The following is a 25,189-nucleotide window of genomic DNA, read 5'->3' on the forward strand; positions in this document are numbered from 1 at the left end:
AACATAAAAAGTAGTATTTTTCATGGATGACCCAAATAAAATATCTGTCTCACAAAATACGACCCGTGAGACCGTCTTAAAAATTTTTTTGCCAACTGAGATAATTGTATTTTCGTCGGATTCTAATTCAATATCCTCTTATTCATTTATCTTGTCTTTTGGTACAAACTCAGGTTTTTTGTTTTAAAAATTTTCTTCTTTATCTACTATTATTTTATTTACTATTCTATTAATAGTATTATAATTTTTTTTTAGAAAAACCATGGATTTGTTAAAATTATATAGCTTATTCATAATATTTCGTAATTGGTCTAGAATATAAGCATGACCAAAATATTTATATGAAATAAATAATATCTCAGACGAAAATAATATTTCGTAATTGGTCTAGAATATAAGCAAGGCCGACTGTCCATATCACAGGCCTACCGAAATCAGAGCAAACGAAAATAGAAATGGTGCCATTACCATACTGCATTACTACTCTGTTGCTCTGTCTGATCACCGCTGCAGCTGCTACTAATATTATCCTCACTCTTCCGGGTTACCCGGAGGATACCCTGCCTTTCCACCTCGAAACCGGGTCGGTCTTCTTTCTTTCTATTTTTTTAATAAAAAAAACCATTTATATGAGATTCATTTTGTTTTATGGATTGAATATATATAGATAAATTTATAATCTGAGAGTTTCAGATATATTGGAGTTGGAGAAGACGAACAAGTGCAGCTATTCTATTACTTTGTAGAGTCCGAAGGAGATCCTGATGAGGATCCGCTTGTGCTTTGGTTGACGGGCGGACCCGGTTGCTCTGGTTTCTCCGGTCTGGTTTATGAAATAGGTGCGTGCAGCCGCCGTCTTCTTCTTCTTCCTCCTCTGATCATGATCTTTTACTGTTAATTTATTTATTAAATATTATGTTTGAAGATCATTTTCAAGAATTAAACAAATGTGGATTTTTTTTTATTATGTTTGACTATCAGTTTCAAGAATTAAACAAATGAAACTAATTGTGCACTTCTGATCTCGTGCAATGCGTTTTTATTATTTAACTGTCTATTAAATACTTGAGTTCTCGTGTTGTCACATCTTTCCATACAATAAAACTATTTAAATTAAATAATCAAAATTAATGGGACATTTGACAATAATATTAGATTCATATTTCAAAAACTTTCGAAAAAGTTTTCGAGTCGAACTCGAGCCAGAGTTATTTTGTTTGATTGTTCAGGAATCTTAATATTTCCAACAACCCAAAAGCGTAAAGAAAATAAAAAAAATTAATGTGTGGATAAGACCATAATTTAATGACCATATGTGGGTGAAAAGGGTTGTAAACAATTCATGCATGTGTACAGGTCCACTCCGGTTTGATATTTCAAGTCTTGATGGAAGTTTCCCTCGCCTCATTCTGAACCCATATTCATGGACAAAGGTTTGGTTTGGAATATATATATATATATATATATATATATATATATATATATATATTTATATATATACATATATATATTCAAACTGACAAATAAAATGATCTGCACGCATGGTTTTGTAGGTTGCCAATATTATATTTATAGACTCACCGGTTGGGACTGGATTCTCGTATGCAACCACCCCAGAAGGTTTCACTTCCTCCGACACCAAAGCGACCATGGATAACTACACTTTCTTGAAGAAGGTAAGTTTTCTCTGAATCCGGATTCATTTTTGCAAAAAATAATACTAAATATAGATACTGCACCATATTTTTGGGACGTTTAGGATGAAATATTTAATTATAATTTTAATTTAAGAAATTAAATGGAGCACAGGATTCTGGTATTCAACCACACTTGGTCGAAGACACGTGAGATTGGTGGTTTATTTTTATTTTTTATTTGGACGTGAGCACAGGATCAGAAGGGCAGGCAGGTGACAACTTGACTTGGGAAGAGATAGTGACATAGAATTATTTAATAGGGTTCTCAAATTGAAAAGAGATATTCTCTATGTCTCACATAGCTTATATTTGTTGTGAAAAAGTAAAAATTTACGGTAAAAAGTAAAAATCTCAAACTCTCAAAATTATCAAACTACACACGTTATAATATTTTTCTCTCAACTCAATTGTTATTTCATTCACAAATGAGTGCTCTATTTATAGAGTTTCATATACAAATATTCCAAAATAAATTACCTCATTACATACATCATCACACACTAATTTTCAATATTCAACACCTAATTTTACCTAATTTTCAACATTCAACATTCAACATACATATTTTAATATTATATTTTCAACACTCCCCCTTGTGATGATGATCATAATGATTGTCTTCATTACGTGTTTTTATACTGCCTCGTTAAAAACCTTACTTGGAAAAACCCATTGGGATAAAAACCATAGTAAGGGAAAAAGAGTGCAGTCACGTAAACTCCCCCTGATGTTGACATGAACAGTTCTTCACAAATTTCGTAGATTGCGCATCCCAATATTATATATGTGCTTTCTGAATATTGACGTAGGAAGTGCCTTTGTGAAGAGATCTGATGAGTTTTCACTTGATCGAATGTGACGAACATCAATACATTTATTCTTCTCAAGCTCCTTGGTGAATGCGAAGAACTTAGGAGGAATATGTTTAGTTCTGTCGCTTTTTATGTATCATTCTTTCATTTGAGCAACACATGCAGCATTATCTTCATATAGTATCACAGGTTTCTCGTCGAATGATAATCCGCATGAGATTTGGATATGTTGGGTCATTGATTTTAACCACACACATTCACGGCTTGCTTCATGTAGTGCAATAATCTCGGCATGATTTGATGAAGTTGTTACTAGTGTTTGTTTCTGTGAACGCCAAGAAATTGCAGTGCCTCCACGAGTAAATACATATCCAGTTTGGGAACGTGCCTTGTGTGGATCAGATAAGTATCCAGCATCAGCATAACCAATTATACTTGGATTAGCATCTTTTGAATACAAAAGTCCCAAGTCTGTCGTTCCTCGTAGATAACGGAATATATGTTTAATTCCATTCCAGTGTCTCTTTGTTGGATATGTGCTAAATCTTGCCAACAGATTCACGGCAAAAGATATATCAGGCCTTGTACAATTTGTAAGGTACATAAGGGCACCGATGGCACTTAGATATGGTACTTCTGGACCAAGAATATCTTCATCATCTTCACATGGACGGAATGGATCCTTTTCTATGTTTAATGATCTAACAACCATTGGAATACTTAAAGGATTTGATTTATCCATATTAAAACGTTTAAGGATCTTTTCTGTATAATATTTAATAGACAGTTAAATAATAAAAACGCATTGCACGAGATCAGAAGTGCACAATTAGTTTCATTTGTTTAATTCTTGAAACTGATAGTCAAACATAATAAAAAAAAATCCACATTTGTTTAATTCTTGAAAATGATCTTCAAACATAATATTTAATAAATAAATTAACAGTAAAAGATCATGATCAGAGGAGGAAGAAGAAGAAGACGGCGGCTGCACGCACCTATTTCATAAACCAGACCGGAGAAACCAGAGCAACCGGGTCCGCCCGTCAACCAAAGCACAAGCGGATCCTCATCAGGATCTCCTCGGACTCTACAAAGTAATAGAATAGCTGCACGTGTTCGTCTTCTCCAACTCCAATATATCTGAAACTCTCAGATTATAAATTTATCTATATATATTCAATCCATAAAACAAAATGAATCTCATATAAATGGTTTTTTTATTAAAAAAATAGAAAGAAAGAAGACCGACCCGGTTTCGAGGTGGAAAGGCAGGGTATCCTCCGGGTAACCCGGAAGAGTGAGGATAATATTAGTAGCAGCTGCAGCGGTGATCAGACAGAGCACAGAGTAGTAATGCAGTATGGTAATGGCACCATTTCTATTTTCGTTGCTCTGATTTCGGTAGGCCTGTGATATGGACAGTCGGCCTTGCTTATATTCTAGACCAATTACGAAATATTATTTTCGTCTGAGATATTATTTATTTCATATAAATATTTTGGTCATGCTATATTCTAGACCAATTACGAAATATTATGAATAAGCTATATAATTTTAACAATCCATGGTTTTTCTAAAAAAAAATTATAATACTATTAATAGAATAGTAAATAAAATAATAGTAGATAAAGAAGAAAATTTTTAAAACAAAAAACCTGAGTTTGTACCAAAAGACAAGATAAATGAATAAGAGGATATTGAATTAGAATCCGACGAAAATACAATTATCTCAGTTGGCAAAAAAATTTTTAAGACGGTCTCACGGGTCGTATTTTGTGAGACAGATATTTTATTTGGGTCATCCATGAAAAATACTACTTTTTATGTTAAGACTACGTTGATTTGAAGGATAAATAATGAAATGATTAAGAGAGAAATGATAAAAAAATGATTGAAGTAGATAATAATAAAATAATATTATGTTTGGTATAATTGTTAAGAACGAGATAAGTAATAATCTTTTGATGAATTGACGAAATTGCCCTTCCAGTTTTGTGGCGGCGGACGACGGCGGAGTTGGTCGACGGTGGTAGGCCGGCCGGAAGCGGCGACGACGGCAGTCCAGCTATCGGCCGGCGGTCGACCGGCAGGAGGTGGCGGCGGGTGGTCTTGGTGGGCGACGGGCGGCGAGCGGTGGTGGTCGGCCGGCCGTCGGGGGAGGGAAGTGGTTGTGAGTTTGAATTTACAGTGTGTTTGGCAACCAGGATTTGAGAGAATTTCATTGGATTTGGAATTGGATTTGAAAATTCAAGTATTTGAAATTTCATTTGGTGTTTGGTTTAAAATTTAAAAATGATATTTACAAATTCATTTTTTATTTGGAGAAAAAAAGATTCGAATTTAGAATTTTAAAATTTTACTAAACTACCCTTAGAAATCATATAAACATAAATAACTAAAAAAGTTTAAAAACTAATAATTCTTTTATATTATTTGAATTTGTAAATTCAAAAATTAATTATTATTTATTAATCATAGTGCACATAAAATAATAATTAAAAAATCATCAAACAACTTCAAACTTTAACATGAAATTAATTATTAAACATAATAAGAGTCTTTGGTAATTACTATAATTATTATTATTATATTAATCAGTAAATAACACAAAAAACTTATAAAATTTAAACGAAATCTATCAACTTCTAAAAAAAGTTAAGGAAAAAAAAAATCTAACCCTTTAGAAACTTTTGGTGGAGAATGATGTGTTGGATAAAAAAATAATTTTATGTTTTTAAAATCCAAATCCCACAAAATCTTATCAAATTTGATGGGATTTGGATATACTTGTCGAAATTCCATGAAATCCCATGAAATCCTAAGTAAATCCGAATCCTTTTTTTTTAGCATCTTGCCAAACAGTAAAAATAGGATTTTGAAATCCAAATCCCATGAAATCCTCTCAAATCCTGGTTGCCAAACACACTGTTAGGATAAGGGTAAAATTGGAAAAATAGGCTGGATTAAGAGTGAGATAAATAATCCTAGGTGGTGAGGAATGATTATTTTATCACACCTAATATAACCTAATAATTCATAGGAGGGATTGACTTGATTAAATAAAAAACGTACCAAACATGTGATTAGGTATGTTAAAATAAAATAAACCTACCTAATCCTGCAAACCAAACACTGCGTAAGAGTATTACTTTTTATTGTGAATATCTGTAGGATTGACCCGTCTCACAGATAAAGATTCGTGAGAACATTTCACAAGAGACCTACTCATCCCAGTTTGTGATTTTGAGACTCTAATATACTTTAGAACTTGAATATTTATGCATTTATTTTAAAATTTTGTATTGATTCGTACTAGACTTGTTTTATTGCCTAAATAAACGATACATAAACAATAAAGGAAATAGATTAGTGAAATATTTCAAAGGAAGACCATTCCGACGTTTTCTCACAGCAGAAAATATTAATAAAAAAAAAATTTGATTGTTGAATTGAAATTACTAAAAAGTAACATAATCATGTAGTATTTTTCTTAGTTATTATCACATTTTCGAATTATTAGAAAATAATTAGTAAATGTATATATAATTAACGTAGTATCATTTATATTTATAGATATTTAATAAGAAAAATATGCTTAGAAACCAACAAGTTTAATAATTTGTACGAGAATTGATAAAATAGTTCGAACAATTATAGTTTATAGACTATATGAACACAAAAAAGAAAAAGTTTGGCAAGAAATGAAATTTTGGTAAAATATAATGAAAAAAGGGTATTTATTTTTAACTGATATATTTTCACATAGGCACAGACATCAAAGGATCAAATATGAAGATTTTCAATCTGTTATAATCTGTGCTTCTCCCGGTAGGTTTACTACTAATTGGAAACAAGCACCGCTTATATCTTGGCATTGCTTAAGAACAGTCGTTCTAATGTTGCAAGTGCCACTTAGTATTATCTGGAAGTTGCTGACTTTCTGATCGTTGGTGGTTTTGGATTAAAAGAAATTATATTCACAACCTGTTGTATACGACAAAGATCAATGTCAACAGACATGGATGGGTTACTTGTACTTAGAATGCAAAACTAGCATATCTTTGCACTGTGATGTTAGAGTAGATGTCATGTAAGTTATTGTTGGCTAGGGAATTTATTGACTTAAGTATAATAAACAATCTTTATTTTAATATAATTTACTATTTAATGGTTACGTTTTTACTTTATCTGTATACTCATGCAATCAACATAGATAAAATCATTGATTATGCTTTAATAATAATGAATCGTAATTCGATGTTAAAACTCATTTGTAAACACTGCATATTCTAAATTCGTTCCTAGTCGACTCAGCCGCCTAAAACATGGATAAAGGTCGTTTGAGCTCGAGACTAACATCTGTGATGTTGTGTACTGCGTTTCTTGGTAAGGGCATAGAGATGTCCAAACATGCAGATGGGTAGTCATATGATGATTATACCGAACAACCCTCCCTCGGACTTTCTAAGTAGTTATCATTCATCGAGAGGATAAGTCCGTGGTTATGATTGTACACCATTAGTCCTTACGACCTGGGACAACACTGCCGGTCTACATGTTAGGGCTGTGCTTTGACTCGTTTACCGGCTCACTTACGGGTGTGGATATCCTATGTGACATAACAAAATAATAGCACATGAAATCTCTAGCGAGAGTGTATGATGTACATTGGGGAAAAAGTTCTCTAGTTGTACATGCAATGACAATATGAATATTTCATAATTGTATCACATGGTTATCGAATTTAATATGCAACCCTTGATGAACCAATGGTTGCAGATTCGATCGGGATATATGAGATGAAGGGACCGTATTGTACGTTAATCATAACCGATTGGTTCTTGCATGCACTATCAGTGACACCTAGGGAATCATGGGCCGATGCTACTAGATGCTCTTACGATAATTTAATGGGTTTAATCAGAAAATAGTTTCTGACATTCTCATGATCAAATGTTGGTGCATGAAATGTGAGAAAATTAAGGTAAGTCTAGAGTTTAACGATGTGCATTAGTTCAATGTAAAATAATAAATTTTATGGAGTTTAAAAGTCTAGAGTTTAACGATGTGTATTGTTTCTAGAATTTTAATAATTTTTATGAATTTTAAAGTCTAGAGATATTCGATCTAAACTTTTATATACTCTATAAAAATTTAGTGGTATTCAACGTAAACATTTGTAAAATTTTAAAAAGTCATGTGATAATAAACCCTGCCTTTTAGAAACTCTACAAAAATCTATAGATATTCAAACTACCAATAGAATTTTAATGACTCCGTGTAATTCTATTTTGCACAAGAATTAAAACCTAATGTACAACAATAAAATGTCAAAAAATGTATTTGATTCAATCTAAAGATTTGGATGTATTTGAGAAATCTTTCAAACTCGCATACTCAATAGAAACACTAAAATTTTCATTCTTTTCTCACCCATTTATTTTTACTTTTATTTGTACTTTTTAAAAACATATTTTTATTTATTACTAACAATAGTTTAAAATTAAAATTATTAACATCATTCATTTTTTTTTTTGGAGTTCCAGTTACAAATCTCAGAAAATTTAAAATTACATTTATTAAATTTTTAAAAATTATTACACTACATAATAAAAGAAATTATAATATTTTATAGGCCTATAAATTGAAAATAATAATAATTTCTAATAAGTAAAATTTATTTTTTTATTAATTATTATATGACATTTGATGTTTAATTATTTTCATAATTTTAGTTAATTGATATCTTGATTTTGATTATAACTAAAAATTAATTCTTGCACATGATATTTTCATTAACTTTGATATTTATACATATAATATATATAAATGTGTGTGATTGATATATATTTTTAGAAGTTTATCAAAACAATTATATAAGAATAACAATGATACATTAAACACATTAAAATTTTATAAAGTTACCTTACTACAAATATTTTAATATATTTATTATTTATTTTTAGGTGCAAATAATTGTTTTTTTTATTTTTTTGTTTGACATATTGGAAAAAACAAAATCGTTATATTTTCTATACAAAAATTTATTTAAAAAGATAAAATTATATTAAGTTTGACTATTTATTAATATTGACAAATATTGTTATGTATTTTTAAAATTATTAATTATTTAAATAAATATGTTGAATTGAATAATTGAAGTTAAATTACAATAAATTTAGTATTATCTTTATTTATTGTTTTTCATAAAATAAATATGTAAAAAATATTATAATGATATATATAAATATTTGAAATAAATAAAAATTTATTCACGTTCAATTGTTAGTTCAAATAAATTTAAAAAATAACAATAATAAATTACAAAATTCATAGAATTTTATAAAAAAATTTATAGATGTCAATAAAAATCATGCAAATTCTGCAATGAATACACCCCCATAATTGTAGTAAATATTTCTTTATTCGAGTCCTGATTTATTTTCTTTTCCTAATTTTATTAAATAAATATGTGAATTTATTTAGTAGAAGTGCAGTACATAGGGAGGTAGCTAGACATCGCAAGGAGCAAGCGACTGAATTTACAAAACCGTACAAAAAATAATAATTATTTTTAAAATCAACCAGGAATGCAAATTAATTACCAGTCGAATCACAATATACACTCCACCTATGCCCAAGCAACGAGTGTTGGGATATCAGAGAAATAAATAAGATAACATTGTAGCGGAACATCATTAATAATATCAACAATGAATAAAATGAACATCAATATTTGTAGTCGTTCACCTCAAGATTGAATTATGTCTACTTTAAACCTCTCAAGAAGATATTTTTTTTATTAATAACAACGAAGAAGAGAATTGAGAATACAATACTCATAACACTGTGATTTTTCCATATTCACTGTCTCTCCATTAATCATATTCCTTCCAAGGGTCACTCCTTAAGAAATCTCACACTAAATATTTTATCTCACTTTTATACTTATGATTGTAGATGAGAGATTTTTGTTTTGGTGTGATTTTGAAATGAAGAAAGAATGTGTATTTATAGGTGAAGTTTAGGGAAGTAAACAAAAATTAAAACATCATTATTTACATAATCAAACCAACCATTTTTTACTAACTCAAACCACGTGTTAATTGTATTATTGAATTCCAAAATGATTGCTTGATTATCAGCAACGAGAACCACCTTTTACGCTTGAGTTGGACACAACTTCAAACAAAACGGTGACAACTCCAACAAGAACGTTAGGGTTGGATTGGCAACACATGTGAAGACTGTCACTTCGTTGCTAGTGATTTCACTTTCTTATAACGCTGATCAAAGACAGTAGAAATTCTTGAGATTGTATTGCTCCAAGATTTACTGCTGCTGACCAACTGAGCTAAGCCCATGCGGGCAATTATTGAGATTGTATTGTTTGACACTCTGTTGGGTGAGAGTTTGAGCCCTCGAAGTTTAGTAAAAAAGAATGCCAAATATCAATTTTATTTCATTATGTGGAAGTGTTTACAAGGTGTAGTTTGTATCAACGGCGTATATGCTTTATACATTGGCTGTGCTCTTCTACACTACAAAAAAAAGTGTCTATAGAAGCGGTTTTTTTCAATTTTAAGATTGGTTTTTAACCGCTCCAGCCTTTGTACCACCGGTTGCAAAAGCGCTCCTCTTATCTATGACCTTATAGCTTATAGAAGCGGTTTATTTAACCGTTATATAAGTTGAAAAACCGCTTTTATTGTTTATTTTAGGTGCGGTTTGATAATGGTCGTACCCAGTATGAAGAAAAGTTTTTTTAGCTACAATTTGCGACGGTATATGATAAACCGTCGCTGACAAAATTAGCGACGGTTTTGCAAAACCGTCGCTATGTAGTGACACATTGTAATACCGTCGTCTACAAATTTAGCAACGGAACCTTAAAACCGTCGCAACTACTAGCGACGACATGTTCATATATTCTGTCGCTAACTTAGCGACGGGTTAAATATGATTTCCGTCGCTAATATTTTCAATAAAATAAAAAAAAATTTAATAAAGCTAAAAAAACTTACAATATTAATATGATAACATAATTTTGATACTAACTACTACTTAAAAAATTACTAAAAATTAAAGAGAAAAAATTTATAATAAATCTTAAAAATTTACTAAAAATTAAAGAGAAAAAATTTATATTAAATTTAAACTAAAATCGTGTAAAAAAATTTTATTGTTGTGAAATGGTAAAATTGTATAAAAGAGAAAAATTTTAAGTGTTGTGAAGGAAAGAAAAAGAACAACAAAATTTAATGTACAAAAGAGCTATAATTTACCAAAATTTTAAGGTTTCATATCATATAATCCCAAAAATAAGCAACAACAATCTGAACCACTAGCAATGAAATAATAATCTACAACAAATTTACAGAATAAATAAAAATATTCAGTACAAAGGAAGGGTAAGAAAGTGGTGCCCGAGTGGAGGTATTTATAGAAAATTCGGCGACGGTTAACGAAGTAACCGTCGCTATTAGCGACGGTTAAGAGGAACACCGTCGCCATTATGGCGGTATTTTGAAAATTTAAATTTATCGACAGCGGTTTTTTGAAAATTTAAATTTAGCGACGGTTTAACTGATGATTGTCGCTATATTTAGCAACGGTAAAATTTTAACGGTCGCTAATATTAGCGACGGGTTTAATGAAACAGTCGCTAAATGAATACACGCAACGGGTGTATTCTACCCGTCGCAATATGTGGCGACAGTTTAGTAATACAGTCGCTATATTTAGCGACGGTTTCGTATAACGGTCGCTAAATATCGCGACGGACATCATTCAAACTGTCGCATTGTTGATTAAGCGACGGTTTGTATGAAACTGTCGCAAATTTTAGCGACGGTTATCCCATAAACCGTCGCTACATATTTTCAATACGGTTTATAAAAGTTTTAATAGGTGCAATTTTCATATCAATCCTAAAAAAAGAGCTATAAGGGCGGTTCACAACACCGATTTTATGAAACCACTGTTAAAAATATTCAATTAGAGTAGTTTCAAGAATGGTTCTAATAGTTAAATCAATAGGAGCAATTGATAGCAGCGGTTGATACAAATCGGTACTAAAAATTGCGCAATTAAAGCGGTAATGCGACCACTCCTAAAAGTAAGGAAATATAAACGGTTTAAGTAAAACTGATTTTGTTGTTCAGTTTCCACGAGCAGTTTTAGAAGTGCTCCTCAAAAACCGCTTATGTAAACACGTTTTTTTGTAGTGCTAATTCAATACCGATAGTGGAAATATAGTGCACTACGTTGATAATCCACATGGACCAGCAAGCACGTACACTTATTAATGATAAGAAAATCCATGCATGTATGGCTCCATACCAACATTTTTCTCTACAGTGGAAACAAAGAGAGCCATCTCTTTATCATTGCAAGACATTGTTTGGGCATGTATTCCGGAGCTGTGTGACCTGCACCCTACAAAACAATAGCATCGAGTCACATGCTACCATTCACTAGCTTCTTCACTTCATCCCTATAAAGATCACGCATAGAGCTGATTTTTCTTGCCTTCACAGTAGCGAAGGTGATGTAGGCTTCTCCGTTTTTATATTTCTCTGTGTATCTATAACAGGAACATAGCAAACCAAATTTTAAAAACCATTAGAATGTAGTAATATGAAATCTGTGGCCGCAGGATCAAGAATTGAAAGCAAACCCTGCGACTTGGCCATCGACGGTCCAAGGCCTCCAGTTATCTTCAACGGTGAGATTGAGAGAGCGTATCCATTTTATTGTACCGATGTACGGAACAAGCATATCATGGTCCCCGCTGGAGAGAAGAAATACAAAATTTTAGTTCAGAGGGTAATATTGTTCTGTGATCGATGAAAATTAAACCTGGTGATGGAAAAGTATTACTATAGGAAGTGATATTGTGTGATGAAAATGTGTGGGTAACAAACAAATATATTTAAGTAGATCCAGTCTATACTTTTATGCATCCAGCGATCGCCACTCGACAAGAAATATTTCTCCTGGTAAAGTATAATAGAGCATGCCGTTATCAAGTTGGCGCTAATTCGACACATGTTTATAGACATATCCAAACATATGATCTAATTCTGTGGTAAATTCGGACCATGACAAATTTTAAATGAATTCATCATTGGATTGTGACACACATATGTGATTCACAAAAACTGATTTCAAGCTTTGTGATCCGGTCTCAACTTCGTCGAAGTGGAAACCTGATTCAAAACCGCTTTTGCAAGGAAAAAAGTACACGAGGATCACCTGTACACCAAACTTTGAAAGCCTTTCTGATTTAGCATTTGATGATACTGGATAACGCTAGCGACATTAATCTCGTAACCGGATAAGCTTTTGTTACATCTTATCCATTCTCGTATGGTTCCCTGTTTGTTGAAATAAAGCATACATACATGACATAAAAAAATTTGTAGTTTTATCAAAATATAAAAAATCTCTTCATTTTAAGGTAGTGCATACGTACATTTCTGACGTAAAGAGCCTCTTGCACAGTTTGATCATTTGCCCAGACAGCAGAATCCGAGTAATTATTATTCTACAACCAACAAGATTTCATCCTTACAATACTCAAGAAAATTCATAGCCACATCTTTTAAAAATAACTAGTAAAACAAACTCTTGAAATCAATATTAGTATTCAAAAAGTTCAGCAAATGATTATATGCATAAAACTAAATTTAGTAATTTTCATATTAAAAAATCCAAGATGTCGAAATCCGTTGATCTTATGATAAAATTGCCTTGATCCGATTAAAAGGGCTCCATATTTACGCTTAATAGTTTCTTCAAATACACACTTCTATTGAAATGAATATGGAATCTTCAAAATAAAAAAAAAAAAAAAATCATATGAATTCTTACAACTTACTTGGTGATAGGTTTATATATTTTGCATAAATCAAAATATAACCTATAATTTTTCTCTCATACAATCGGAGGTTTTTAAAATTTATGTGAAAGAGTTCTTAGTCATTTTTCATATTATACTACGAAGACAGGTCATAGGAAAAGTTAAAGAAATTACACGACACCGTTGCTCCTCTTGTTTTAACATGAAGAGTAAATCGTCGGGATCATCATCTTCAACAATATAATCGCGTTTCGGTGAAAGCAGATTACAGTTTGGATCCAAAATGTGGGCATGGTTGACGTTCTTTGTGCACTGCATTCATATTACGGTAACAGTTGCCATAAATCATAGAGCAAATAAAATGAAGAACATGCACGCAGTGCTTGTTTTCAGTTTCCTAAAATACTTTCTCATCCCCCAAAACATAAATAAAAACTATCATTTTCTTTTTATTCACTTCCTCCAAACCAAGTTTCGAAACATTTTCGTATTTTCGAACATAATCAGTAATTTTGACTAAAGTTTTCATCATTTCCAACTTTCCAAAGTTTTTATTTTAACCTCATATTTTTTAAATTTTATGCAACCATGCTGACATTATTGGACACTTGCAATAAATTTTTTTCCTTCCAAGATAAAATTAAACATACTTTTTATTCCTCCAAAACTCTACTCCTACCCCAAAAAAACACAAAAAAAGAAGTAAAATCTTGTAGTTTTTATTTTACCTCACCACATAGATGAATAGCATAACGGCATTCTGCACTACTTGTATCTTGATCGCTGTAGTTCCCATTACAGCTGCTTTTTGCTAACTGAAAATAGGAAAAGAATTCACCCCTTATACACCGCATTTTATTTAAAGCATCAGCCCATATTTGATATTACCTTGCATGCAACATTGAGTAGATTTTTGCTTAGTTTGTATCGTTTGACAGCATGCATGTTACACTATCCTCGAACAAACTTGTCTAGAATATATATAAGTGATCAGAGATTGGGCACATATGTCATGTGAGTGGCTAAATCAATGTTCGAATCGAATTAATTAGAAACTCACGTACAGTCAAATTAATCAGATGAGCATAATCTAATTCAAACTCAACTCGGACTCGATAAAATACCTCTCAGGGATAATGCGGGGCATTTTACCTCAAAATATTCATCTGATATGAGTGACATCCGATGAGCATAAGGGAACTTTTCATTAACATCCAAGGCTTCATCTGCTTTAGGATTTCCAATGAAATATCCCTGGTTCAATTTTTTCGTCAAGTGAGTTTTTTTTTCAATGAATAGGATTATGTTATGAAAGTAATGTGTACTTGGAGGTTCATTCGTTGCTCCAGCCCTCCACCATTTCCTAAGTTAATGTGACAACATGGTCAAATTTCTGGATGAATAGAATATAATAATTAATCGATGGTAAAATTTACCCATTGCAATTTCTAAAGCAAGCAAGGTTACAGTTTTGCCTCCGTAGGAATCACCTCCAATGTACAGTCGATTCTTGATGAATCTTGGATGGATCGATAACCACTGGATTGTAAGAACAAAAATATTTTTAAAGATATATTTTCATCTGTCTAAATTTATCTACCAAGCATTTTAATCCCTCCATCTCATGTATTTAGTCTAATTGGTGTTGCCACACACATTAACAAAATTATTGGAACAATAAGTTTTATGCATAAAATTCTCATTTTGTTAAAAGTAGAAATTTAAAGTAAAAAGTAAAAATCTCAAACTCACAAAATATATTAAACTGCACATTTAATAAAATTTTCTCCGCTCAATTGTGTTTTTTATTCACAAATTGAGAGACAAATTTATAGAATTTCTTTTGAAATAAGTCAAAAATAAATATATCATTAGATACATCATCACACATTAATTTTTTATATTTATAACTTTTATTTTCAACACTCCCTCTTGTGATGATGATCATGATACAATGATTGTCTTCATTACGTGTTTTTTATACTGTCTCGTTAAAATTCTTACTAGGAAAAAACCATTGACATAAAAACCATAGTAAGGGAAAAATGGTGCAGTCACGTAAACTTCCTCTCATGTTAACACGAACGATTCTTCACAAATTTCGTAGATTGCGCATTCCAATGTTATATATATGCTTTCTGAATATTGTCGTAGATATCTGATGAGTTTTCACTTGATTGAATGTAACGAATATCAATATCTTTATTCTTCTAAAGCTCTTGGGTGAATGCGAGGAACTTAGGGGGAATATGTTTAGTTCTGGCGCTTTTTATGTATCATTCTTTCATTTGAGTAACACATGCAACATTATCTTCATATAGTGTCATAGATATCTTGTCGAATGATAATCTTCATGAGATTTGGATATGTTGGGTCATTGATTTTTAGCCACACACATTCATGGCATGCTTCATGTAGTGCAATAATCTCGATGTTATTTACCCAACATCAGCATAACAAATTATACTTTGATTGAAATCTTTTGAATACAAAATTTCTAAGTCTGTCGTTCATCTTAGATAACGGAATATATGTTTAATTTCGTTCTATTGTCTCTTTGTTGGATATGAGCTAAATCTTGTCAATAAATTTACAACAAAAGATATAGCAGGTCTGGTACAATTTGCAAGATACATAAGGACACTAATAACACTTATATGATAGTTCTGGACCAAGAATAACTTCATCATCTTCACATGGACCAAGCAATAAGTTCAGAATATATCGCAAATCCACACACTCTATATTGTTGTTGTAGAGTTATATCTGATGCGTGAAAAGTGGAAAATGTTTTTTCAAGCATTTCCGATTCCATAACCTCATGTCCACAAAATTTAAATTGCGAGATTATTCGATACATTGCCGAGTTGTAATCACCGACTTTATTAAAATTTTGAAATCTTAATGTATTTTATTCATCACGGACAGTCGAAAGTATGACTTCTCTTATATGTTCAAATCTTTCCTTTAGTCCTTTCCATAAAGTCGTAAGATATTTTTCAATGAGATATTCATATTTAATCCTTCATCAAGATGGCAACACAAAATTATCTTAGCTTTTGTTTTTTCTTGTGATGATGAGAGAAAATTTTCTTTAATGGTCTCATTTAGACCCAATGACTCAAGATGTATTTCTACATCGAGAGTTCATGGAATATACATTTTTCCCGTAATTTCGAGTGCAACGAATTCGAGTTTTGTCAAATTTAACATGGTGCTACTATAAAAATAACAATGCATTTTATTAGTTAAGTTCTAAATCTATTAATATGGCAATACAAAGTAACAAATAAATTATAAGTACAAGCATTCTTAAAAATAAAGAAAAAACGCGAGGCGGATATTCTTCGAATAATACAAGACTAGTGAGTATAATAACCAAAATAATTATAATAAATAACCTTGAAATAACCATCTTCTTCTTCTTCGAAAAATTGATGAAGAAAAATTTTAGTGAAGAAGAGTAAATTTGGAGTAATTGAACGTGTTTGTCAAATCATATTTGCAGATAAAAACTAGCCGTTTATGACTGTTTACAAAATCTTAAAAAAATAAATGCATGTATATATGTATAATTTTATAGTAATAATATGATGTAATGTTAATAATGTTTATTAATTATGTATATCATATCACATTATTATAATGAGGTGTCAAGGACTCTTTTTATATAACACGGTGACATTATACAAATATATATATAATTATATAACACAATAATAATAAATAAACAACGAAATAATCGCATCACGTTATTATAATGAGGTGTCATAGACTCCTTTTATATAATAATATGATATTATTCAAATATATATACACATATACAATAAATAAACAATAACACAATAGAAATATATAAACAATGTAATAATATAATCACATCACGTTATTATAGGTGTCATAGACTCTTTTTATATAATAACATGATATTATATATTATATATATACACAATAAAAATAAATAAACAGTAAAATAAATGTTCTTAATTTTGAATATTGTTACATTTGTCTTGTGTTTTGGAGCTTAAAAAGATATGGAGAACCTTCGAGTATCGTGATGATAACGTGTTAAAAATAAAAATTTACGGTAAAAAGTAAAAATCTCAAACTCACAAAATATATTAAACTACATATTTTTATAAAATTTTCTCTACTCAATTGTGTTTTTTCTTCACAAATTGAGACACATATTTATAAAATATCTTTGGAAATAATCCAAAAATAAATATATCATTACATACATCATCACACATTAATTTTCAATATTTATAACTCTTATTTTCAACACATTTCACCCTTTTTAATTAGTGTTTTAATTAATGTTGTATCAAAACTTGTTGGAAATAATTAATCTATTTAATGAATAAAAATAGGTTGACAAAAGAACACACCCGACTATATATTTGAGACAGATAAATAAGAAAATATAAGCTATGTGAGAAATAGAGAATATCTCTTTTCAATTTGAGAATCCTATTAAATAATTCTATGTCACTATCTCTTCCCAAGTCAAGTTGTCACCTGCCTGCCCTTCTGATCCTGTGCTCACGTCCAAATAAAAAATAAAAATAAACCACCAATCTCACGTGTCTTCGACCAAGTGTGGTTGAATACCAGAATCCTGTGCTCCATTTAATTTCTTAAAATTAAAATTAAATATTTCATCCTAAACGTCCCAAAAATATGGTGCAGTATCTATATTTAGTATTATTTTTTGCAAAAATGAATCCGGATTCAGAGAAAAACTTACCTTCTTCAAGAAAGTGTAGTTATCCATGGTCGCTTTGGTGTCGGAGGAAGTGAAACCTTCTGGGGTGGTTGCATACGAGAATCCAGTCCCAACCGGTGAGTCTATAAATATAATATTGGCAACCTACAAAACCATGCGTGCAGATCATTTTATTTGTCAGTTTGAATATATATATATATATATATATATATATATATTCCAAACCTTTGTCCATGAATATGGGTTCAGAATGAGGCGAGGGAAACTTCCATCAAGACTTGAAATATCAAACCGGAGTGGACCTGTACACATGCATGAATTGTTGTTACAAAGTTAATTTCGTGACCCTTTTCACCCACATATGGTCATTAAATTATGGTTCTATCAACGCATTAATTTTTTAAAAAAAATAGCTTTATATATATATATATATAATATAATTATATAATCATAATAAAATCTTAACACTCACGAAAAATCAAACAAAATAACTTTAGCTCGAGTTCGAATCAAATTTTTTCGTAAGCGTTTGAATTCGATATATTCGAATACGAATCTAATATTTATTGATTCAACTCCAAAAATTACGAACCAACTTGATTCTTTTACCCCTAAATTTGACTCCATATTTAAATCATTCACAAATCTCCAAAGTACAGATTTATATATAAAATAAAAGATCTTGATTATATCATTCAGTAAGTAATTATGTAGTCTCTTCTCATATGATTATATTATTGTCAAATGTCCCACTAATTTTGATTATTTAATTTAAACAGTTTTAGTGTATGGAAAGATGTGACAACACGAGAACTCAAGTATTTAATAGACAGTTAAATAATAAAAACGCATTGCACGAGATCAGAAGTGCAAATTTAGTTTCATTTGTTTAATTCTTGAAACTGATCGTCAAACATAATAAAAAAAATTCCACATTTGTTTAATTCTTGAAACTGATCGTCAAACATAATATTTAATAAATAAATTAAAACCAAAAGATCATGAGCAGAGGAAGAAGAAGAAGGCGGCGGCGGCTGTACGCACCTATTTCATAAACCAGACCGGAGAAACCAGAGCAACCGGGTCCTCCCGTCAACCAAAGCACAAGCGGATCCTCGTCAGGATCTCGTTCGGACTCTACAAAGTAATAGAATAGCTGCACTTGTTCGTCTTCTCCAACTCCAATATATCTGAAACTCTCAGATTATAAATTTATCTATATATATTCAATCCATAAAACAAAATGAATCTCATATAAATGGTTTTTTTTTATTAAAAAAATAGAAAGAAAGAAAGAAAGAAGACCGACCCGGTTTCGAGGTGGAAAGGCAGGGTATCCTCCGGGTAACCCGGAAGAGTGAGGATAATATTAGTAGCAGCGGCGGTGATCAGACAGAGCAACAGAGTAGTAATGCAGTATGGTAATGGCACCATTTCTATTTTCGTTTGCTCTGATTTCGGTAGGCCTGAGATATGGACAGTCGGCCTTGCTTATATTCTAGACCAATTACGAAATATTATTTTCGTCTGAGATATTATTTATTTCATATAAATATTTTGGTCATGCTTATATTCTAGAACAATTACGAAATATTATGAATAAGCTATATAATTTTAACAAATCCATGGTTTTTCTAAAAAAAATTTATAATACTATTAATAGAATAGTAAATAAAATAATAGTAGATAAAGAAGAAAATTTTTAAAACAAAAAACCTGAGTTTGTACCAAAAGACAAGATGAATGAATAAGAGGATATTGAATTAGAATCCGACGAAAACACAATTATCTCAGTTGGCAAAAAAAATTTTAAGACGGTCTCACGGGTCGTATTTTGTGAGACAGATCTTTTATTTGGGTTATTCATGAAAAATACTACTTTTTATGCTAAGACTACGTTTGGTTTGGAGGAAAAAATAATGAAATGATTAAGAGAGAAATGATAAAAAAAAAATTTGAAGTTGATAATGATAAAATAATATTATGTTTGGTATAATTGTTAAGAACGAGATAAATAATAATTTTTTGATGAATTGACGAAATTGTCCTTCCAGTTTTGTGGCGGCGGAGTTGGTCGACGGTGGTAGGCCGGCCGGCCGGAAGCGGCGACGGCGCAGTCCGACGGTCGACCGACAGGAGGTGGCGGCGGGTGGTGGTCGGCGACGGTCGGCGGTGGTCGGCGACGGGCGACATGCGGTGGTGGTCGGCCGGCCGTCGGTTGAGGGAAGTGGTTGTGAGTTTGAATTTAGAATAAGGGTAAAATTGAAAAAATAGGCTGGATTAAGAGTGAGATAAATAATTGTAGGGGGTAAGGAGTGATTATTTTATCACACCTAATATAACCTAATAATTAATAGGAGGGATTGACTTGGTTAAACAAAAAACGTACCAAACATATGATTAGGTATGTTAAAATAAAATAAACCTACCTAATCCTGCAAACCAAACACTGCGCATCCCAGTTTGTGATTTTGAGACTTTAATGAATCCGGATCCCCTGCTGTGCACAGCTTGACCTTTTTTTTATTTGTTTTTTAATTTTTCTTTTTTTTTTCTCTTTTTTCCTCTCTTATTCTCTATTGTTTTCCTTCTATTTTCATCCTTTTTTTTTTCATCTTCCACAAACATTGGACAAAATTTTATATGAAATAATATAAACATTTTAATTTTTTTATGTTAAATTAATAATTTTGCAATTAAAAATTACTATATTAAATTTTTACGTGTGAAAAATCGTATCATTTTTTTCGAATTTGATGAGTATTATTAATTTTTTTCTAATGAACAAAATTTTTAACAATATAAAACTATTAACATGTTAATGCTTAAATTAAAATTTAGAACATTTCCATCATGCAATATCAAAAACTAAAATTCAACACCACATTTCCATAAAAAATAAATAATTCATACATTTTTAAACTTAATATCAACTAACAATGTTAATCGGCTATTCTTTAAATAAAAAACTACTCAAGAACATTATTGGATATATCTCCATTGAAATCCATGGCTTCAAGAGAATGGTGATGATGATCAAATTGTGCCTACATTAAATAAGAATAAATATTATAAAATCAATTTTACCATATAAGAATTAATATTTTTTTGGCTTAAAATTTTTACCAATTAAAAAATTTCTAAATATCATTAAAGTTCATACCATTAATAATTCAGTGAAATTGAATTGACCTCCAGTTGTTTGAAGACATGCATGAGGTACCGGAGGTGCTGAACAAGATACGGGTAATTCATCATGTGTTCCGATGTCCTACAATGATTGTAAAAATAAGAAATCTAGATAATTTTTATTTCAAAAAAGTATTAATATTAGTTAATTTACCTCGACTCTCAAATTTGTTTTTCTTCGTTTTGCTTGAAGTTCTACCCAACTCTTCAACCTTCTTGACTTTTTCACACCATTTCTTTTCTTGAATCCTTTTGCTTGTATCATAGAAGGTCCTATCGATGATGTCCTGACACCACTATTATTGTCTTGGCTCACTTCAGTCAAACGCATTTCCATGACTTGCTTGGTTAGATCACATACCGAATTATGCACCAAAGAAAAAGTTGATTGGTGGACGGAGGCTTCGGTTGCCAGTCTTACGAGCATCATACAAAGTTTTCTATATCGTTCTGTACTTTCTCGTTTGGGATCTTCTTCGACTTCATTGCCCATACAATCGTGTACCACTCCACTCCTAGCTTTTCTCGTCCATCTATTCAAGATATAATGCTCTGGCAGTTTTTTTACGTCCTGCACATCATATACTTTCACAGCATGACAACACAATAATCCAGTCATCTCGAATTTTCGGCAACTACATGAAATCATCTTTGTGCTAGGATTAAATGTCACCCTCCATTCTCCTTCTTTATCAATTCGCCCGACAACATATTCAAATAATGGTTGAGTTTCATTTTTATATTTTATGTAAGCAGCTGCGAACAAAACAAACTCTACTTGAAATAGATGAAAGATAGTGAGGGTATAAACACCCTCCTTGCAACAAACATATTTATACGAAGTTATAAATCCGGTGTTCTTGTTTTTGTTGAAATAATGCTTCCTAACTCCAAATCCAGTTTTCCCACCATATTCAACCCAAAACTTCCAAGACTCGTCTAGACTATCAAATTCCATACCAATCTTAGGCTTGAATTCGATATTTGAATTATAATCCATCAAGAATCTGAAAGTATCAATAAAATTTTTGGCTTATTTCAGATCAATAGCAACATAAAAATAGAAACCAACAAAATCAAATAAAAAAATAGATAGCTAAACAATTAGAAAAAAAATTAGACATTTAAAAGAAGAAAAAATCGAACCTTGTATGTTATAGTATTTTCTGAAAAAAAAAATAATAATAAAATTGAGTGAGAGGAAAAACGAGAAAAAGAAGACGAGATGAAAACAAATGTTTATACTATTTTCATATAAAAGTGTGTGAATAATGTTTGTGGAAGAGAGAAAAATGGAGGGAAAAAAAGTAGGAAAAGAGAGGGAAAAAAAGAGAAAAGAAAAAAGAAAAATTAAAAAAATAAAAAAAGTCAATTTGTGCACAGCATGATGCTGTGCACAGCATACTTTAGAACTTGAATATTTATGCATTTGTTTTAAAATTTTGTATTGATTCGTACTAGACTTGTTTTATTTCCTAAATAAACGATATATAAGGTTATGTTTGGTTGGAAGGATAGGATAAACTAATAATTAGTATATAAATTATAAAAAAAATGATTGTGATAGAAATATAATATATGACGTAAAATAGTATTATGTTTGGTATAATTTTTAAGTATGTGATAATTTTGAATTTTTTGATGAAATGACGAAAATGTCCTTTTTTATAATTTTTTTCCTTTACTCCGGCAACGGAGGTGCTCGGACGGTCGGCTGCGCTCTGACGGCTGGTCGGCCGGAAGCGGCTGTCGGAGGTGACCGGCCGGAATCGACGGAATCGCGGCGGTCGGCGGTCGACGGCGGTCTGCAGCGGCGGCGGTGGCCGGGGGGCGGTCGGTGGAGGGAAGTGGTGGTGAGTTTGAATTTAGGAGAATGGTAAAATTAGAAAAATAAGATGGATTAAGAGTAGGATAAATAATCCTAGGGGGTGAGGAGGTATTATTTTAACCTACCTAATATAACCTAATCATTCATAGGAGGGATTGACTTGGTTAAATAATCACGCGTACCAAACGAGGTATAAGGTGGGTTAAAAAAAAATAAACCCACCTTATCACCCAAACCAAACCCCAAAGGAAATAAATGCAAGCCTACCTATTAAATGTCAACCGCAACCACATCTGATAAAAAAAATATTGATATTTCCATTCAAATCAAAATCAAAATTAGTGAAATATTTCAAAGGCAGATATGAGTTCAAGCAAGACCATTCCGACGTTTTCTCACAGGAGAAAATATTAATAAAAAAAAATTTGATTGTTGAATTGAAATTACTAAAAAGTAACATAATCATGTAGTATTTTTCTTAGTTATTATCACATTTTCGAATTATTAGAAAATAATTAGTAAATGTATATATAATTAACGTAGTATCATTTATATTTATAGATATTTAATAAGAAAAATATGCTTAGAAACCAACAAGTTTAATAATTTGTACGAGAATTGATAAAATAGTTCGAACAATTATAGTTTATAGACTATATGAACACAAAAAAGAAAAAGTTTGGCAAGAAATGAAATTTTGGTAAAATATAATGAAAAAAGGGTATTTATTTTTAACTGATATATTTTCACATAGGCACATACATCAAAGGATCAAATATGAAGATTTTCAATCTGTTATAATCTGTGCTTCTCCCGGTAGGTTTACTACTAATTGGAAACAAGCACCGCTTATATCTTGGCATTGCTTAAGAACAGTCGTTCTAATGTTGCAAGTGCCTCTTAGTATTATCTGGAAGTTGCTGACTTTTCTGATCGTTGGTGGTTTTGTAATGACTCAGAGAACCGATTGGATTAAAAGGAATTAGATTCACAACCTGTTGTATACGACAAAGATCAATGTCAACAGTGCATGGATGCGTTACTTGTACTTAGAATGCAAAACTAGCATATCTTTGCACTGTAATGTTAGAGTAGATGTCCTGTAAAACTGTTAGCTAGAGAATTTATTGACTTTAGTGTAATAAACAATCTTTATTTTAATATAATTTACTATTTAATGGTCTCGTTTTTACTTTATCTGTATACTCATGTATTCAGCATAGATAAAGACATTGATTATGCTTTAATACAAATGAATCGTAATTCGATGTTGAAACTCATTTGTAAACACGGCATATTCTAAATTCGTTCCTAGTCAATTCAGCCGTCTAAAACATGGATAAAGGTCGCTTGAGCTCGAGACTAGCATCTGTGATGTTGTGTACTGCGTTTCTTGGTAAGGGCATAGAGATGTCCAAATATGCAGATGGATAGTCATATGATGATTATACCGAACAACCCTCCTTCGGACTTTCGAAGTAGTTATCATTCATCGAGAAGATAAGTTTGTGGTTATGATTGTATACCATTAGTCCTTACGACCCGGGACAACACTGACGCTCTATATGCTAGGGCTGTGCTTTGACTCGTTTACCGGCTCACCTACGGGTGTGGATATCCTATGTGACATAACGAAATAATAGCACATGAAATCTCTAGCCAGAGTGTATGATGTACATTGGGGAAATAGTTCTCTAATTGTGCATGCAATGACAATACGAATATTTCATAATTGTATCACATGATTATCGAATTTAATATGCAACCCTTGATGAACCAATGGTTGCAGATTCGATCGGGATATATGAGATGAAAGGACCGTACTGTACGTTAATCATAACTGATTGGTTCTTGCAGGCACTATCAGTGACACCTAGGGAATCATGGGCCGATGCTACTAGATGTTCTTACGATAATTCAATGGGTTTAATCAGAAAATAGTTTCTGACATTCTCATGATCAAATGTTGGTGCATGACATGTGAGAAAATTAAGGTAAGTCTATAGTTTAACGATGTGTATTAGTTCAATGTAAAATAATAAATTTTATGGAGTTTAAAAGTCTAGA

The 25,189-nt window shown here is 31.3% G+C and overlaps 3 protein-coding genes across 3 annotated transcripts; 1 reads left to right on the plus strand and 2 right to left on the minus strand.

Annotated features, from left to right (window-relative positions):
* The first annotated feature begins 411 nt into the window (after nt 1–411).
* Nucleotides 412–1,921, plus strand: LOC140826874 (serine carboxypeptidase-like 15). The gene is made up of 5 exons (XM_073189400.1): nt 412–583; nt 694–839; nt 1,357–1,433; nt 1,554–1,676; nt 1,892–1,921. Exons 1-5 carry the CDS (start codon nt 456–458, stop codon nt 1,919–1,921), a joined length of 504 nt encoding a protein of 167 aa, XP_073045501.1. The 5' UTR covers nt 412–455.
* A 9,870-nt stretch (nt 1,922–11,791) lies between these two features.
* LOC140828390 (serine carboxypeptidase-like 13) lies at nt 11,792–19,539 on the minus strand. Its single transcript, XM_073191368.1, has 14 exons — nt 19,415–19,539; nt 19,150–19,295; nt 18,331–18,407; nt 18,127–18,249; nt 14,813–14,915; nt 14,702–14,739; nt 14,529–14,630; nt 14,105–14,191; nt 13,551–13,688; nt 12,990–13,061; nt 12,770–12,891; nt 12,192–12,305; nt 12,044–12,098; nt 11,792–11,950 (listed from the first exon to the last, which is right to left on the minus strand). Exons 1-14 carry the CDS (start codon nt 19,537–19,539, stop codon nt 11,867–11,869), a joined length of 1,386 nt encoding a protein of 461 aa, XP_073047469.1. The 3' UTR covers nt 11,792–11,866.
* A 1,342-nt stretch (nt 19,540–20,881) lies between these two features.
* Nucleotides 20,882–22,513, minus strand: LOC140828329 (protein FAR1-RELATED SEQUENCE 12-like). The gene is made up of 3 exons (XM_073191317.1): nt 21,449–22,513; nt 21,269–21,376; nt 20,882–21,152 (listed from the first exon to the last, which is right to left on the minus strand). Exons 1-3 carry the CDS (start codon nt 22,292–22,294, stop codon nt 21,075–21,077), a joined length of 1,032 nt encoding a protein of 343 aa, XP_073047418.1. The 5' UTR covers nt 22,295–22,513; the 3' UTR covers nt 20,882–21,074.
* Between the last annotated feature and the right edge of the window lie 2,676 nt (nt 22,514–25,189).

Source organism: Primulina eburnea, chromosome 3 (genome assembly GCF_022965805.1).
Source record: "Primulina eburnea isolate SZY01 chromosome 3, ASM2296580v1, whole genome shotgun sequence".
In the NCBI taxonomy this organism is placed as follows: Eukaryota; Viridiplantae; Streptophyta; class Magnoliopsida; order Lamiales; family Gesneriaceae; genus Primulina; species Primulina eburnea.